The sequence below is a fragment of the Lonchura striata genome, chromosome 4, assembly GCF_050655825.1.
Source record: "Lonchura striata isolate lonStrDom1 chromosome 4, ASM5065582v1, whole genome shotgun sequence".
Taxonomy (NCBI): domain Eukaryota; kingdom Metazoa; phylum Chordata; class Aves; order Passeriformes; family Estrildidae; genus Lonchura; species Lonchura striata.
Genome location: NC_140706.1, coordinates 64,589,883 through 64,609,419, shown reverse-complemented (window position 1 = coordinate 64,609,419; position 19,537 = coordinate 64,589,883). Strand labels below are relative to the sequence as shown.

Genomic DNA, 19,537 nt, shown 5'->3' with positions numbered 1-19,537 from the left:
AGCCTCTTGCTGTTCAGTCTCAAGGCAGTTTATCGTTAGTTATCTAACAGATTGTCTTCTTGGGCTGTGGCTGTTTGGTCAGCGGCCTGGGCAGAGGCACACACACACCCTGACATCCTCCCTGTCTGCTGTCTTCTTCTTCTCTGCCCCCACCCAGGGCTGCTGCTATCTTTTATATGACATATTACGTATTACATGTTTATAGTTTTCCCCCAATACCTACTACCTATATTACAAAAGTGCTTTTCTACCCTAAACCAATCTGTGAGTGGCAACATCACCAAGAACATGGAGGCAAAGAAGAAGAAGGAGGAAGAACAGGATCAGCCCACTTTCCTCCATCTTAGAACTTCTGACCCCCATGTACAAAATAAAAACCCCCCTGTACAATACTAAAAAAATTTCCCCTCTGTTTTGTAGCTACATTTACTATATTATCTAACCCTTTGTGACTCCTTGCTCCACCTTCAAAGCTGGTAACTCATTCCATGGCTCAAACTCAAAATCACAGCTGTTTCCAGCTGCCTGTCAGGGTCTAAAATGCTTCTGACCAAGGCCTGGAACCTCTAAAAATGTCTGAGGGGCATTTTGAGTTCCAACAGAGCACCACCTGTCCAGGTCCCTCAGGCAAGCTCCCAGCCATGGGCAATCTTAGCAAGCAGCTCAACTCGTGAGATGAGCTCTTTGGTGAATTCAGCTCTTTGGTGCTTTGCTTGCTAAGTGCCCCAGGCAGACACAGAGCAGGAGAGAGAAGAAGGCTGTATTTGGTTCCACAGCGGTATCTTTATTGGCAGCTCCTGTGAAGGGTCTCAGTGACAAGTCTCCTGCCAAACTGGACGGAAATGGGGTTTTATATAGGGTAGGGTCTGAATGTGGAAGAGGGGCTACTTTGGTCCAGTCATGACTTGGCATTTCTTATGTTAGACAAGTGCCCACCAGGGAGGCCTTGCAGGGCCTCTGGAAGTTAAGATAGTTAATAGGAAATGCTACTTCCCTGTCTGCATCTCCAGATTTTGTCAGGTAGGCATTCTCTCATCAATTTATTTATTTATTGCTCTATTTATTTTCTCCAGTCATTTTTCTTTTAGATTACCTGAGCAAGGTGTCCTAAAGGAACAGTACCTATCAGAGAAAATTGATCAAAAGGTGAGCCTTGGTCCTTCTCTAGGGGAACAAGGGTTGCAAATCTTTATGTGGTCTGTCACATATTTTGAAAGCAGCCAGTAAATTTGCCATTGACAGACTTTTGATCCTTTCTTGCTTGATCCTTTCTATAAGACACATTGACAAATAAAGTGTTGTCATGTCTGAAGTGTCATGGGCAAGGACTCCAATATGAAAGCACCAATAAGCAGAGGAGAGCAAGGACAGGACCACTTTACACATGTTATGGATAGCATGAAGAAGAAGCAGGCCACTGAGATCCAGACCTGTGAAATGTGTAAGACTGGTTAGGCATATGCAGAAATGGGACATTATATTTCATATTGATACAACATATAATATGCATTTTTACCATACACATCCTCTTATTCCTCAGGAAAATAGCTAATGGTTTTTACAAGAGGAGTGGCTTTTTTTTCTGTTAGAGGAGTGAGAGAGTGGAATGGAAGGAAATATGATTGCTATGTACAGGGAGAAGTGCTACACCTTCGTCTCAGAGGCCCTGGACCTCAGTGGAAAATACTTATAACTCTGTCTCTGAAGAAGATGAAAGTAGTTCTTATGCTAAGAAAGGGAACAAAAAGCAAGTCAATGCCACCTATTTCTATATTCCCTGTTTCAGAGCTGGCTAAATTAACTATATCAAGAAACATTTGCCTTGTTCAAAGAGTAATAAGGCCTTTCTGCAAATGGAATGGCTTTTACTCTAAAATCTGGTAATTTATCAGCAGTTTTCTGTACTCTGCAATATCATCTCTCTGAGTTGAGAAAGGCAAGTCAGTCAGCACAATATGTTAGCTGATTCAGACAGAGACCGAGGTGAGGACAGGGAAATTGTGCTCCCTTGTTACCTGGTTTAATTCTTGTGAGCATCCACATGAGACTTACCAGGTTATGTGTTGAACTGATACTGCTCCAATTCTGCTTCCACCAGAAAACACAGAGGGATTTGCAAAATGAATAAGACTGAAAACTACACCTGGCCAGGCTATGCTCATTCAAGGATTTCAAAACACTCTTCAAATCTCTTTTCAGAGTTTCACATAACTCCTGATTTGCAAGCTATGGAATTCAACCAGCATCCAGCATGTCCACAGCCACTGCTGTGTAGGTGGAACTGGGAAACTCTCTCAGATCTATGTCTGGCTCTGGAGCAGTCTGTGCTTAGAAAAGGGTGCAGGGTAAAAGAAACAAAAACCCATAAAGAATTTACTTTTCTCCTGTCAGGGTAGATTCAGGAAAGAAATGGCTGACAGTGGATCATTACTGCAGATCACTGGTTTGATTTCAGAGAACTCCCTCCTAAACAACCAACCTGCCTAAGCTAAGTGTGCCTGATTTGGAGCTTGTTTTCTTTCTCTGAGGAACAGCAGGTCCACAGTCTCATCTTCCTTCTCTACGGGTGCAATCTCAGAGAAATGCAAGATGCTCCTTCCTTGCAGGTATATAGTGCCTCAGAACTGAGCCTTCATTTCAGTAAAGGACTTAATTTCAAGGCCTTTCAAAGGACTTAATTCCAAAAAGCCATTTCAATAAGGCTGGTTGTGAGAGGACTAGATCTTTAAATGGATTCAGGATCACCACCTAACTGCTTTTAGGCTGAGATTTGCAGTTGTCTCTACTCAGTATGAAGATAAGTGGGTGGATGCATGCAGGCAATATGCTGATGCTGCAGAGCTGTGGTCAGAAAGCATCTTTGCATCCAATTCCTACTGTTCATAACTATACCAAGAATAACTAAATACACTGTCTAAGTAGCACAGTAACCAAATGACTCTGTGTGACAGTCACTTGCTGAACAAAATCTCAAATCTCGCTTGCCAGACAGGCATCCTGAGCTCCCAAAGCAGTAATTTCATAGAAAAAAGGAGAGGCTTCTCCTCAGGAAATTCCGAGTTCCCATGGCACACCAGTAGTTCTGGCATACCCCAGCAGAGGGCAATGGCAGATAGACATCTGAGTTTGGCACTGCAAAGCACCCCTACACTAGAAAACTAAGTTTTCCCTACCAGATCTTGTCACAAGCTCAGGAGTCACTTGGCGCTAACAAATGGAATAAATCCTATCTAGAGCTGAATCAAGGTCCAGTAGAAGACCTGGCAACATGTCATTAACCAGCAGCATGCAGGAAGCTCTCCAGATCTGCCCTGAGTGACTACAGTTTGTTAAGTAAAGAAAGGTCTTAGCAGCATTTTCACTGTAAGATCACAAAATACAGGTGGTCTGGCTTTCTTACTGTGCTGGTTTGGAGAAAATGGGTAACTGAAGCTGTGTGTCTTCTTTGATTTCTTTGATGCACCTGCAAATGCAAACCAGAAAGACTAAGCTGGAAGTGGTGAGTGTGGAGGAAGAAATGGCAAAACAGGAAAAAGCCTGGCAGCTTTATTTGTGTTCATGGAAACATTTTTATTCTGAAATCTCAGTGTTAGACCTAAAGTCCTCCTGAAGGTGACAGAAAGTTATTCAGAGTAGATTTTTTCAGGTATATGTGCATCTAAACACACGAACCACAATTTGAAGTAGTTAAGGCAGACTCGCTTACACTGGATTTTTTCACTTCTGAATGTAAAACCTTGTATGTCTCAATTTGGGGCTGAAAAATAGAAGCATTCAGAACTAGGAATCACTTTTAAAAAAGTATCAATAAAATTGTATGTCACACACACTGAAATGCAGTGACCATTAATTATGTAGGCATGTTGCAAAAGCATAAAATGATATCTGTTTTGACCCAGGAAGGCAGTGAAGAAATGTTTACAAATCCTTTCATGACAATAACCATAAATAACAAGTAAACAGCGACAGGAACAACTGCTTCAGTAATATTGCTGTCATTTGTTGTGCCTGCATCAGCAGACACTGCAAGGGAAAATCAGTGTTGGAGGAGAGAGAAATAGGTTGCCAAGCAACACGAGACCCCATCCAGGGCACCCCCTCCCCTGCTTAGGAGCAGACAAAGCTTCCTGGTACAACTGCTCTGGAAGCTGAGCTGGCATCCGTCAGGAGAAAGTGGACATGTTGTGGGGTGAGGGAGCAGGAAAGGGGAAGGGGGCAGAGCTTCCAGCTGGCAAGGTGGGGCTGCAGAGACCAAGGGAAGCAATGGTAGTTGTGCCAAGGGGGGGTTAAAGAAGCCAATCCAGAATGTGGCAGCTTCAGCAGCACTTGGATCAAACCCTGCTCTAGTGTGGAAGGGTTGAATGTGAGTGGGGCTTTCCTGGCTGGACATAGAGATGGAGGAGCGTGGTAGAAGGACTCTGGAGAGGTTTTATTATTTTTAAAGCATGTTCATGTAAATATGGCACTCACAACTTCAGCTACTTGGGTTATTTTTTTCAAGGGAGCTAACATCTAGGCCCTGTATGCTCTGCAACCTGCCTGATAGAAGCATGAGAGTACTGGACTGAACATCATGAACAAATTCTTTCCTGACTTATATACAATATTGATGGAGGTAACATAAGGCTGCAGAAGGTGCAGTTCAGGAGAGAATCCAAACCTTTGTCTACTACTGTATTTAATCCTTCTGAATCTGCTCTGCTGCTGCCATCATGCATGAGCTCATCCCCAGAGGATGGGGATGACAAATGAGGATCAGTTGTGGTAACACTGCCACAAAGCAGGGACTCTGGACAGCCAGACCTTAAACTGAACTGGATAAAATGGACTATTTATTCTTCCTCTGAAACTCCACACAAAGTACATATGAAAAGACACCAGACATGGATTACAAATGGTATTTAAGAGGCAGAAAGAAGGAACAATTGAAGGAATAAACATATTTTCTTCCTCTTTCACTTGTCTTATAGTTCTGATAAATTTAAAGCTGAGTATGATCCAGTGACACACAGGCCCGTGTTCTTTGCAATATATTGTTGAAAAGCAAAGTAAATTAATAAACTGCAGGGCCCACTACTGTTACTGCTGTAGCTAAACTGATTTTGATACACAAGCCAGTCTCATACATTGCAATGCATTGATTTACCCTATAAACATTTCCAGTGAAATATATGAGAGTTCAGGTATGTTTTCCCTTCCACCCAGAGAAGCCTCTCTGTTCTTCAGAGCCTGTCTTCTAGGAGATGTTCAAGAATAAAAGATGCTGCACTGCCACTTGTTGTGAAGACTTCCTGTTCTGAGGAGGCTGTGATCTGATTTTAAATTCCTCCCATGGGATGCCTGATAAAACCCCACGGCCCTGGGTCTGCTCTCCTCTCTCTGCTCTCAGCTCTGGGCTTTGCTCAGGCTCCCGGGCTTCTGCCCCTCTGCTCCCCCCAGCACGGGGGGAATAAAATGAACTCCCCTGCTAAACAACAGAGACTTGTCTCCTCTGTTTTTCCTGGTAGTGACCTCCCTGGATCACAATCGTCACTGTAGGCACACGCTGCTACAACTTGTGACTGATCTTCAAGAAGTTGCACCCCAGCACAGGCTGAGCATTACCCTTCACAAAGCTCTTTTCAGCTCTTCAGAGTCAAAAACTGAGCAGCTCTGGCAGTGTAATTCCATTAAAAGTGATTATTTGATCAGACTGGTTTCATGCTTAAAAGGCTTTTGGTCTTACTACCCCAGCCATCTGCTTTTTCATAACAGCAGTTCTGGTGGACAGCAGCTTCCCCTGAGGGAGGAGCCAGCCTCTTTGGCACCAAGAGGCAATAAAATACCACTCTTTTCCAAACAGGACAGACTTATGTCTGGTCAGACACCACCAGTGTCTCTGAATTACACTACATTTCACTGCTCAGAACCTCTGTTCCTGCCTCCTTTTATGTCAATCTTTGTTGGATTTTGCATGTCCATCACCATCTTGAAATTTGCATCTTCTGAATAAAGTCAGAAAAAATACAACTTTAATGTCATCTGGCCTTTAAATGTTTAGCTGTTGTGGTTTTAACTTTTCAAATGACCAGCTCTGTGAGAGTTTTACTTCACATTTATCTGTCAGTAAGGTGACAATACTTTGAACACTTCTGTGCCAGCTCCTAAAAACCACAGAGACTGTGTGGTCAGAAGTCAATCCATACTACACCAAGAACTGCAATTAAAAGGTTTAAATCATCAATTAAAAAGTTACTAAGCACAAACATCAAACTTCTGTTATTACAGTATATCTACTCTTCCAGTCTTTAGAAAGAACAATATTAACACCAAAGAAAGCAATATTTGGCAAGGTAAAATAACCTCTTTAAAGCCTTTTTTACATTAGCCCTTAAAGTTAGCAAGTTTGATAAAAGGCAATGAAATATCTCACTTTAACATCAGCTGTAGGAAGTCAAAATGAACATTATACTGGTTTTGTTCCATCAGTCTTATGGGATCATAAAGGCTAATGAACTTAAGCTTTCTGTTTATTAGGTGATGAAAAAATGTCCTTTGAGAGAACATTACGGCTAGTCTTAAAACCAGGCTACAAGGTATAGGAAGTGTGTTCCAGGCAGTAGGATGAGGGGAGGTATTCCTTTCTCTCTTTGTCAGTTGTTTTATCCTTTGAACCAGCCTCAGCTGTTCCTTTCTGTGGGCTGACTGCTTGTGTCTGTCGTGCTGCCCATCAGAGCCTATGTCATGCACGTCCAGCAAAACCTGTAAATCAAGAGTAGGGACAGCACAAAGCTCTGCTCCTCCCTCGCGTGTCCCACACCAGCTCTTCTGAGGGGCACTGCTGGTGATGGACACAGACCCTTTACAAAACCACAACAAAAAGGCTTCGCTCCCAAAGAGGCTGCAACTGAAATCTAAAGATAAAGGAACAGCTGAATCCACAGAGGCAAGAAAGGCTGGTTTTGTTCTTTCCACGCTTTCAAACAGGCAAGAAGTAGGCAGGGCTGAACAAAACCTGGCCATAATTTTGCACTCTTATTTTGACAAGCTAGTCTGTTTTATTTCCGGGGCAGGCCTGTGTTGCAATGCTGAAAAGCACTCCAAGTCTCCCACCTGTTTTACCTTACTGCTCAGTGAAGGTCTCTCCCATACACACATCCCGCTGGCATACAGAAACTGCTGGGAACATGGCTGGTGATCCAATTTTGCTCGCAGCTGGCAGCCTTCTCTCTTCTTTCTGCCTTCCAGCAGTGTAAGAAAGAGCCCTGGGCTGCATGGCTGGGGTTTAGGGAGGTTTCCACTGGTTCTGAAGGATGGGAATTATTTTATGATAAATTGGTTGCTCTGCAACTTTAATTTCTGAGAAGTCCTAAAATTTTTCTCACCAGAGCATAGTTTACTCTCTCTGCAGTCTGAGAGGGGGTTGCCTCAGTGGGACAGATTACTTTTCCCTCTCAGATAATTTAATTTGTTTTAAATTCTCTTTTGTTTGTTGACTTCTTGGAACAATACTATTATCAGAGCTTCTGACTAGCTGTAAAGGTACCCCAAAGCCATGTTGTGTCTTGATTTTAATCTTATTTAGGCACCTACACAACTGAAAACCTAAAAAATGACAGTAAATCTGTGAAATCAAATACACCAGTACTGGACTGAAAGTGGTGTAAAAAAATGTTTCCAGTAACAAAGTCAAGTACTCAGTATCTGAAATGAATTAAGAAAGCAAATCATTACATCAGGCAACAAAACTATTGGATATTACATCCTATGTTCTCATCATTACATTTCTTTAAGAGGTAGATTAATTTATTTTATGCTCTGCTGATATGCCTCTGTGAATCAAGGAATAGGCTGCCCAGGGAAGTGGTGGGATCACCATCCCAGGAAGTGTTCAAAAGGCATGTGGATGTGGCTCTTGGGAATATGGCTTAGTGGTGATCATGGCAGTGCTGGGTTAAGGGCTGTGCTCAAGGATCTTGGAGGTCTTTTCCTAACTTAATGGTTCTATTCTATTATTAGAAGGGGGAAGTCTGAGAAGCTCTTTTTCTGCGCATCAGTCTAAAACTACAGGATCATTTTTAATGCTTGACATTATTTTCTTTGAAACATGTTGACTCATATAGTTGTTTTTACACCAGGGAACAAGACATACTTTGAAGGCATTTGTACTGTACTAGCATGAGATTTAGAGCAAGTTAAAAATAATTACTTTGCCTTTTTTCTGGAATACCACTGCCACCTTATCTAGCAACCCATTGATGTGGCTTGATTATTTGTTTATTTGTTCTCAAAGCCTCAGCTACTGAAACAACATTTGCACCCAGCAGAAAGAAAAAGTTTGAGAATGTGATCCTTCCAGTTAAAAAAAGCCCAAAACAACACAACAGAAGACTAATAAAAAGCACTGAAAATTTACATCCTCTTTTTCTGTCATCAGATAATCTCCAATATACCCCGTGATCTTGATGTTTCTATCTGGTGGTAATGCTTATCATCAGTTTCTGAGAAAGTTCAGCTTGTCTGCCTTGATTTTTAACCTGAAAGAGTGAAGGGTTAAAAACAACCAACCAAAAATGCAGACATTATTTGGAAAAGTATCTTGAAAACTCAAGGGGTTCTACAGATACTGACACTGTAAGGAGAGGTGATTAATATGTTCTTCCTTACGATGGATAATTTGTATTAGTTAATCTTAGTTAAAAATCACAGAAAGGATTATATAACCTGGAGTTGCATTTACACTGGCAATCTGACTTCAAGCCCAAAGAGAAACTTCTGGAAGAATCTGACCAGCTGACCTGATTTAAACTACCACAACTTTCCATCATGGTAACCCAACACAGATCAGTTCATAGATTAGATAGGAGTTTGGATGAATGTTGTGAAACCAGAACTGCAAGCAGGTGTTATAACCACTTCATGTAAAGGGAGCAGCCCAACCTGTGACCTTTTCCTGGGAACTAAACACAACAGGCAGAGCACTCAGTGCTCTCTTTGCTCTTCTGTTTATTCTTCTGAGCCTCCAGTCCTAGCTTAGAAAGGTACTAATGGGCAATACCACCTCCCTGGAGCAGTGATGGAAGTCAAGCTTTACTTAGCAGCCATTGGAAATACAAGATGAAGTGTCTCAGAACCAGGAATTATTCAAAGAATCAGGTCAGGTGAAGATTAAGTTGTGCAAGAAATTCTCCAGGGTAGAAAGAAGGAACTGAAACAATGCAGGAACTGTTTTCCAGTCATGAATCTAGTTTTAAACAGTTGAGATTTGCTTGAGAGGTTAGTGTTTTATAGACTGATGGGAAAAAAAAGAGAACACCATGAAAGAGCAGAATTAATCCCAATCATTGATACAGGAAAGAGAGGGACACAGGAGTCCCACTACTCATCTAATCTGAAGGATGTCTTTGACCTAGCCACCTTAAAATGATTTTTTAGTAATTCCAGGACCTAGGAAGACATTATTAAAAAGTAATTGCTTTGGTTGAATTGATTGGTTTTTTACAGGTTGTTAGGCCAGGCCATGCAAATTAATATGCAGTATCATACACTGTGATACAGGCAACAGCTTTTCTACAGGCTTTTTAAACATATAAAATTTGTGAGAGTAATGTTCTTTGAAAGCCTCCTTTGTCCCATGTTTTCAGAGTAAAGGTATTGGCTCAGTAACCAAAAATGCCACCTGAAGATGAAAGCAAGAAAAAGCATACAAAGGCAAGTCAAGCATGCTTTGTAACTACCTCAGTCATATTTAACTTAGCCTGTTAGAATTGAACATCTTGATACAAGGGGAAGAAAAGCTATGTAAACCTTTATTTACTCCTGCTGCACTGCTTTCTTGTTAAACCATCAGGACAAAATGTAAATTTGGAGTTACACTGCTACTTCCCATTCACCGGGGGGAACTAAAAGGCAAGTCCTATGCAGGTAAAAAAACCCTGGTGATTATTCCTCTCCTGAGCAGTTTTCATTGAACCTGGTTGGTGTCTGTCTTGTTCTGCTCACCAGGCTCACCTGTGGATGACCATGTGGAAAACCAGAGTCTCCCATGTCCCTCAAACCAGAGCCTTGCTGCTGGAGCAGTAGCCAGGGCAAATGGCATTACAGCTGAGGCCTTGGTGATTTGCTTTGATTAATTGTATGGAACAAACAAAGATGATTTGGCCCTGCAGTGTCTTAATCTTCTTATTTCCCTCAATTAGTTTATTTTGTCCAGTATCTATACAATGCTTTTTTAAAAATAAAACTGCTTTGGATGAAGTAAGCTGCCTTGGCTTGCCTTAGTTCCTCAGTAGAAAAACCTGGTCCCAGACTGTATGTATGACTTGAATGGCTCTGTGCTGTCAGAAAATGAGGATCACATTGCTGGCTAAAGGTGCCATTGCACAAAACATTACAGCTCACCTACCACTTTGACCGATCACAAACCTGTGGGAAAGCAGGAGGACTTTCTGGATATAACTACAAAGGGTCCTGTATATGGGTCTTACAGAGAGATAGCTGAGCTGCCCTGAGGTTAGGAGGTCACTTGAACATTGCTCATGGTTATTTATATAGGGAGAAGACAGATGGGAAAATGCTTTGTGGAGTGTGTTGATTTGGCACAACCTGTTTTTTGTTAGCAGGGGAAGGCCACAGAAGTGGCTTCTGTGAGAAGCTGCTGGAAGCTTCCATCATGGCCAACAGAGCCAATGGCTCAGAAGATGGACATGCTGCTGGCCCAGCCAGAGAAGTTGGTAACACCTTTGTGAGGACATATTTGGGAAGAAAATCAAAACATCACAAGTGCAGTTTTTTTCCAGGGGTGGCAAAGCGCCGTTGCTGGGCCCATCCAAGCCTCTCCTGCCCGGCCGCCCCTGCCTGCGCCACGGCGGCAGCGGAAACGAGATCAGCAACTCCCCGACGTGGAACCTGGCTGAGATCAACCTCTCACTGCTTTGGGATCCTGCAGGAATCTTGGAATTGGTGCAACTTGTTGGCAGTGGTACCTACAAGCAGCAGTTTTTCTTCTAGTCAGAGTAGAGGAGGAAGTAAGGACATGAGAGGGAAAACAACATTGTGGCACCAAGGTCAATGGAAAAGAGAGGGAGGAGATGCTCCAAGAGTTGGGGTCAAGATTCCTCTGTGAGTAGTGAGGACTATGGTGGAACAAACTGTCCCTCTGTAATGCATGAAGTCCATGGGGGATGCAGAGATCCACTCACAGCCTGTGGGAAAAGTGCTCACACCAGCGCAGGTGGATGCCAGAGAAAGCTGTGATCCAGTGGAGACCCAATGGAGAGAGGGCCCCTGCTTCCAGAGACGGAGAGAGAGAGAGCCCTTGCTTCCAAACTAGAGCAGCCTATCCTTAAAGGACTGCTTCGTGTAGACAGTTTTGGGAAGACTGTTTGCCTGTGGAGGGGGACCCCTCAGTACAGGAGAGAAAAAACTCCTCTCCCTGAGCAAATCGAAGATTTTGAGTGACAAACTGACCAAAGCCCCCATGCCTATCTCCCTGTGCTGTTGGTAAGAAGGAATGAGGGGCCATGAGGAAAAAGCTTGTTTAAGGTTTATTTTACTTCTCATTATCTTTCTCTGACTCTGTTAGCAATAAATTTACTTTATACCTTTAAATTTGAAGCTGTTTTGCCCTTAGAGTGTTTTTCTCCCAGTCCTTATCTCAACTCATGAACCCTTTATTAATTTATTTTTTCCCCCTCTCCTTCACCCAAGTATATCAGAAGAGGGTGAGCAAATGACTCTCGTGGGTGCCTGGCATTTGGCCAGTGTCAAACCACAACACTGGGGTAAAGGCAAACAAGGTCACAAGCCACAAGGCTACGATATCAGAGATGCACAGGGCAGCACCACTATTATTTCTGGCTTTATTTTAGTGCCACTGATGTCTCAAGAGAAGACAAAAGGTATTTCCCAGGTTCCCCTGTTATACAAGTGCTTTTAGTGGGCTCAGGTGGGTGCCTGGTTTCTGGATCCAGGTAGATTAGTATAAGGTAGGCAGTGACCTTCTCATACAGGGTGGCTATGACATAGCCAGGAAAATAATAATATTAACTCCAGGTAATAATAATATTAACTCCAGGTATCCAGGGAACTTAAAAGGCAAACAGGGTGTTTCCCAATAGCTCTGCTGCATACAGCAAATTGCTATGTATTTCCTTTTGTCCCTGTGATAGCCTCTGTTCAGCTTTCAGAGGAAGACTTCTGCAATGAGGGCATCAGTAAAATGAGGTATTCACATACATGTGACATGTGTTCTTATAATGCTGGTCAGAAGTGTAGAGAGAATGTGCGATTGGTTTAGGAGTTTTGGTAGGTGGTTTGATATTTAGTCACTGTACAGTAAATAATCACTTCTTTTCATGGCACTACCTCTGTTCTAAAAAGTGCTTTTTACAAGACAGGAAAGTACTATCAGCTCCAGACAGCAGAGGAAAAATAGCATAGGCCTTCTGCTTGATAGCTCTCAGAGGTCTCCAGCAGATCAGGTGGAGAGCAAGGAACATACTACAGCCTCCTCAATTGCAACTCTCTCTGCTCTTCCCAAAAGACTGAATTTTGAGAGTCCAAGACAGATGGAAAAATGAAGCACTACAAGTTATAGTTAAACAACTTAGAAAAGGCAGCTGTCAGATTTTTGTTTCCAATGCTCCCCAATACTTCCAAGCCTCATAGCTCTTAATGCCACTAAACAGAAATGACCATATACCAGTCAAAGCAGTAGGGCAGTGACCCAGATGAGCACAAGGATATATAAGCCATAGATAGTGCAGCAAATGCAAATGCAAATGCAAATGCAAATGCAAATGCAAAAAAAAAAAAAAAAAAAAAAGTAGAATATATTTCTGAACAATTTTTCCCCTTCCCCATGAATCACAGAAAATGCTGAGTTGAAGGGATCCACAAGGATCAATCATCATGTCCAACTCAAATGTCACTCTTGAAGATAAAATCTAAATTTCTGTAAAGAAAAACTAGTTTGTCTAATAGTGGTCTTTCTCTGGAAAAAGCTGAAGAACAATGACCTCCATTTAAAAAATTAAGTTAAAAAATTATGTGTAAGAGATACAACTGAACCAAAGGAAATGTGTAATGTGTGAGCCCTTATTTTGGCTTGCAGGTCATTTTGCTTGGCTGGTGGGAAAATTAAGAATGAAGCACAAGGTCATGCCCCTGGCTGTCACTGGAGTTCTAGAATTTGACAGAACATTTCATGCACACTAAATCTAGAGATCATTAAGATGGTGGCAGAGAACAACAATTCAATCCAGAAGAGAAGCAAAACCTTTCTCTTAAAAAGTCAACATTTCTTTTCATCTTTTACTAAAAAAACAACCAAGGAAGCAACCGACCAAAACAACCAGATGGCTTTTCAAACGGATCAGCTATTATTTTAATAATAATGGGGTAAGTTCAGCTAATTTCAAAGTTGTTGCTCGAATTCTGATTAACCAGGCACTCAGGTTACCCAAACTTAAGTGGGGTCTGAGATCCAATGGATTGTAACCTAAGGAATTCAGGTATTCTGGATCTAGCAAGCTGTGCTGTCAGTTCTTAGGCTGTGGATAACACCACAGATGAAGATGAGCAAAGAAAACCTGTGTCTGCAGTGGATAATGGTGGAATATCCTATATAAGAAGACAATTTTCCTAAAGAGCTTCAGTTTTTAGAGGGCTTCTCTTTCAGCCTGGGGCTCGTCGTCCGGCCAATCCCAGTTGCTGGCTGGGCTGAATGCAGAAGAGGGGCTACTGTGGTCCAGTCATCATGGTTAAACATTTCTTATTTTAGGCAAAGTGACCACCAGAGAGGCGTTGCAGGGCCTCTGGCTGCTACAGGCTTCAGTGATTAACTAATGACCCTGTGCAAAATTAGTTATATTTATTTCAAACAATCTCATCTGCTGTAACTGTAGTTGTAGTGGATAATAATAATGAGACATACTATGCATTAGACAACTTGTTAGATAACGTGATTCATTAGACACAGAAGTTTGCCTAATTCCTTATAAAGAAATTAATTCAGAACCACTGAGGAAAGATACACGAACAATATATTGGTGTGAAAACTGATGTCCACAAATGAAGGTGTTATGGTCCTTGCCATAGGAAAATCTACAATTTGATGTCTGTGGCTTCATAAAGGCAGCTGGCCTCAGAAGATTAATCCAAATTCCTCTGCCAGTCCCAGAAATGCTGACACACAAAACTTGCATACCAACAAGTGTGGAGATAAGTGATTAACATCACATCAATGAACTGGAATTCCTGCCTATCTCTGCTGCACAGCCACTTGATTGAGGATTGTTTGTCCTATTTCTTTCCATGTAGTTAGGATCCAGATCTTTGCCTAAGTTTAAATGCCAGGAAAATATTTTAAACAACTTGTATCAGAGATTTCAAAAATGAGAAATTTTAAGTCTACCTAATGCTGGCATGACTGTACTCCCACTGGATATGACAGCATTATCTTTAGTGGCAACAAAACAAGGCCAAAGATGACTCTTTTTGAAAATCCCACCTATAGTTCTTTTCCTTTCCAGACTAACATTCTTTCAAATTTATTCTGCAGGCAGAATTGTGTGGAGTTTTACCCAATATTCCTTGCTGGCCTCTGGACTGCAGGATGTTTTTCAATCAAGGTAAATACTTTCTGCTTTTATCTTGGACTGACAAGTTTACAGAACTTTTTAAAATGTTGGGATTACCAGGAAGTAATTGACTGTAGACATCTTTTCCCCTGCTTGTAATTAACACAGCCTTCCTAGAAGAATGCTCAGTGACACTAAAATCCCCATGGCACTTCATAGGGATGAAGAGCTCTTCTTTCTCTCTCCAAACCAAGGAGTTCTCATGGAGCAGAACTTGTGACAGTTATTACCAACCCTTTCCCAGCTAATGTTTTGGAAGCATGAAGTCTGTGGGCTGCGGAAAGGATAACCAGCCCATGTCCATCATTCCTCTCCTTCCTAAACAACTTCTTCATTTTTTCTCTGCTCCAAACCAGTAATTTTTTTGTTTGCAGCTTTCTTCCAGTCCCATCTCCACTGTAAATCCACTGTAAATCCAAAGAAGCACCACTTAAGTCAACAAATTTGATATGAAATAATATGTGCTCATAGACAGACACTTGAATCAGGGAGGATCACAGTTGCTAGCCAGCAACACAGGTGCTGTCACATGTAAGAAATGAAGGATTATGATAAATTTCCCTTGAAGTAATGTTTCAGCTATGTCCCACAGGTATGTTTACAGGAGTTAATCCAGCACACAGTGAAAGCTGTCCTCTGTAATACACACACAGAGTTTAAAACCACAAAACCAACAAGCAGTGCTTAGTCCTGGATAATACAACTGACCTCCATACTCTGCTATCAATCAAGTGGAGGTGACTTTATACTCTTCCCTCAGGAAGGTCAGAAAGCTAACTTCACTACAGCTTCCTCCCATGTCCTTGGATAAAAGCTGCTATATAAATGCAAAGCAGGTTATTAACAACATAAATAGGATTCTCTTCCCAAAACAAACACTCCTCCTTAGCACAAACTGCCATAATAATACAAAATGACAGAGCTGGATCAAGCCACAGTGATTCAACCCACTATCCTGTTTCTGGGATAATCACCAAACTGGGGAGGAATAGGATTCCTGTCAGTTCCTGAGATGTCCATTTGAAGGAACAGCAGCTTTTGGATATTTTTGGGCAGTCCTACATCCACCCCTATCTGTAAAACCATATGAAGAGCCTCTTGCAGTGACTCTGTAAGAATACATGTAACTCTTTTGAATGATTCTTTCCCAAGATAACTTCCCAAGTTATGGGTAGCTGTAAAAATTCCCAAAGCAGTATAACTAGAAAACATAACTAGAGAGGTTAACTGTCTGCAATCCTCATTTTTTAGTTTTCTGGCTTTCCCCCCCACCATATTAATCTTTTCTTTCTTAGAGAAAGGTATGTTGTACATGTTTGCCTGCTACAAGTACTTCCATGGTTATGTCCAGCCCGTGGGAGGAAGGTAAGAAGTTACCAAATGGATGCAGGTTAACAGCTCCAGGCTGTGATCTGAAGCTGGGCTGAGAGCCAAGGACTGGCAGTCAAAACTGATTATAATTTAATGCAACATGTGTAAAGTGTCAGCAATGGGTCAGGAAAGCCTCAGGGAAGAGGGCTGGGTGTTACAGAAGGCCAGGAGAGAGAAGAGTTTTGATGCTTGTTCTGGGTGTAATTTACAATGACATTCATAGAGATCTGGAAACAGAAGCACAGCTTTGCATATCAGGATTGCTTTAGGGTGGGAAGCTGCTCATGCAAGGTTTGCACCATGCCTGCCTGTCTGCTAGCTGCATTTTCACTCTGTTTGTCACGTTAAGACCTTTTCTCTAGCCACACAAGTTGCACTAAAGGAAGCAAACAAATGTGGCTTTGTAGGCTGATGAAGCTTCACCAAGCAGGTAAGAAAAGTGGGCTCCAGGTAAACATACATTAATGAATGTTGAGTGCACAGCATCTCCTGATATGAATTCTGCTTTGACAAACATTGGCAGTATGCCCTCCACTATAAACATTGAAATACATGGTTTGTTCCATTTCACTGAAGGCACTGCACTGTCTTCTGTGTCCTGATCTAAGGCGCTCTTCTACCATCTATCATCAGTCATAAGAAGAAAACAGTGCAATACATGCTTATCATAAAATTAAAAGACTTGCAATGTCTTCTAGAGGAAGATACAAAACTATCAGACTATTTTGTAGTGACTAATGCTGCTGCAGCAGCAGCAGAAAGACTGTCCCTACAGGGCTGTTTTCCATGGCTTGTGTACTGATGCTCCCATTTTCCTTCATTACAGCTCCACCAATCCTTTATGTTCTTTGGAAGAGCTGCTGCTGGGGAGGAGGGGGAAGCTTTTTTCCAGAGCAAATATGTGGAGATAGTTTCATATCTCCAAGTAAGAGATGCAATAATTCAAACAGTGCAATGAATACCAGCTAGAAGACTTGCAACTCCTAAGGAAGTTGGAGAACAGAAACATGTAAACAAACAAACAAGCAGAGAATAATGGACTATTCTTTAATCAACAAGTTAAAAAGTCCTTTGTTCAAGAAATCTTTGCCATGCTTTACTTCAGTACTCTTAAAACAGTTTCAGCCTCTCAAGGAAATTATACAATATAATAATTATTCATTATTAGACAGAGTCACACTTTGGTGAAATTTATTTTAAATCAAACAGAGGTTGTTAAAAGCCAACCTGGCAGTGCTGGGAAATGATCTTGCTCCAAGGCCTGCTAATTATAAACATGGTATGCATCCTTAAAGAAGAGCTAAGTTAAAGACTCATGCTCTCCTGAAACTGAGAAAATACTTCACCATTTTCATCTAGACATGGCATGCCTAGAAGGGCTACTTATATCAAGTCTTTAGGCACCTAAATCTTAGGTGAGATTCTCAGGCTCTTCCTTTCTGGTCCAGAAATTCTTCTCCAAGCCACAGTGATCACCAGTAGCAGATCTCCCAGCTCAGCAGAGGGTACCTGCCCAATGGATGCGGATGTAAGAGATATGCATATCTCTCCCTCAGTTCCTTAAGGCTTCTTTCTCACACTCAAACACCTGGAGTTGCAATTAGGTGCTCAAGATTTTCTATGGTTTTACCAACAAGTCTTTATGTCACAGGATGGGGTAGCCTCATCCTGGAGCCAGTTCTTAACTTCCACATGAAAATTCAGAAACACTGGGGAAAGTTTTCCCTTAGAGAGAGTGTTAGGAATCTCTTGTCTCTTGAAAAAGTCATGCACAGGAATGGTTTATTACTAAAACCCCCCAAGGCAGTGTTCCAGCCAGGGTCCTTTCTGATTCCACAGACTTCAACTGTTTTGGACTATAACATAACATACCATGGACAGCTTGTAACAGCTCATAATGTTCTGCATTTTTCTTTGAGGTTAACAGGGTTTTATTTGAGTGTGATAATTCTGATTTGCTTGATAATCCTGGGTGCAGCTGGTGCAGCTGGGATTGTCAACAGCTTTCTGGATGAATACCTTGGACTCCAACATAATGGAGAAAGTCCATAAATTGATTTGAAGGTGTTTTTTAAAAAATAAATAAATAACATGACTGAACCCCCAAAAGATGATAAGCTACATGTGAATTTAAACATCAGAGCTCTTTTCTAACAGCCCATTGAAATGTAAAATGCATGTTTTTTCCTGAGTTGTTTACACTTGCTCCTTTCCCTACAATCTTGGGAAAGTTAGTAAGACAGAATGTCATGTCACATCTACATTTTTAATTAAACGTTCTCTTTCCCCGTATACTATTGCAACCCCACAAATACCATAAAACTAAACCCATTAATTTACTACGCAATTCAGTTGCAACTGGCACTGCAAGCATCAGCCCATCTTACCCATTGTCCTTCAGTCTTGCCAATGCTTCTGTATCTTCCTGCACTGCTCTTAATTTCCCCCAGCTCTGCCTTCTGCTTTGTGCAAATGTAAAGACACTTCCATGCAATATGCTGCTGCAAGACCCCCATTTTCCAAGTATACCCAATCCCACTGTTGTATAAGAATATATGGAAACCCTGCTTCAGAAAAATGTTTAAAGCTTCACTTGGTCCTAAGTGTCTACAAAGGACTTTAGGATTTTATATTTTGGAATATGCTTACAGCTCAACAGATGCTCAAACATTCTTGTGGAAGTGGGGCCCTCCATGGGCCTGTCCCAGTCTTCACAGGAAACCTCCTGAAGACAAGCTGTGCCCAAAACACGACACTTGCAAAGGCGAGAGCCAGCACAGACAAAAAGGAGACACAGATGCTGGTGTTACAATTGGATGCACTGCATTGTTTCCCACCGAGGCACAGATGGCTGGGGTGTGAGAAAGACTAGACAAACATTGCTGGATTCCCAGGGAATGACCACAGTGAAAAGTAGACTGACTTTAAAAGCAGTTTTCTGCCAGAAGAAGGGAAAACACGTGGCTTACCACTGTGAGCTCAAAGTATGCCAGTGACCAATTTAAACTATCTAGAAGAACAGAGATTGAAGGCCATGCCTGTTTTGACAGCTCCTGATAATTCAAATTATTTAGGCAATGCTGAATATACTAATGAGAGAGCCAGCAGGAAGAAATTTACCTTGTCATGCCTCTGTAGACATGATTTGGCCAAAAATTATGCACATTTATAGTGGTGTTCAGTCAAATCTATATAATGAACATGTTTATTGTCTCTCCATAGTGTAGGGAGGTTGATAACCAGACCACAAGATAATTGTGACATGGATTAGATTCATAATAACCCTTCATATTAAAAAGGTGGACACATATTGACACATGGCAGTGGGGCTGGAATGAGATAAACTTTAAGGTTCCTTCCAACCAAAGTCATCCTGTGATTTTATTAAGTTAGCTCATGATAAAAAGCCATAATCTAGTGCCTGCAGGTAGCAAAGGCTGAAATGGTATTGAAAACCGTAAGATGAAACACGTACAAAGATGCAAGACCTGAGTCCAACAATGCTTGTTGAGGGGAAAAGGACAGATCATGTTGGTGAACAGGCT

General features: G+C 41.7%; 1 protein-coding gene across 1 annotated transcript; it reads left to right on the top strand.

Moving 5' to 3' along the window:
• The first annotated feature begins 6,805 nt into the window (after positions 1 to 6,805).
• Positions 6,806 to 18,054, top strand: MGST2 (microsomal glutathione S-transferase 2). The gene is given in 5 exon segments (XM_085579544.1): positions 6,806 to 13,188; positions 14,543 to 14,612; positions 15,827 to 15,986; positions 17,912 to 18,011; positions 18,013 to 18,054. Coding segments are annotated over 5 exon segments (495 nt in total). The 5' UTR covers positions 6,806 to 13,065.
• The last annotated feature ends 1,483 nt before the right edge of the window (positions 18,055 to 19,537 follow it).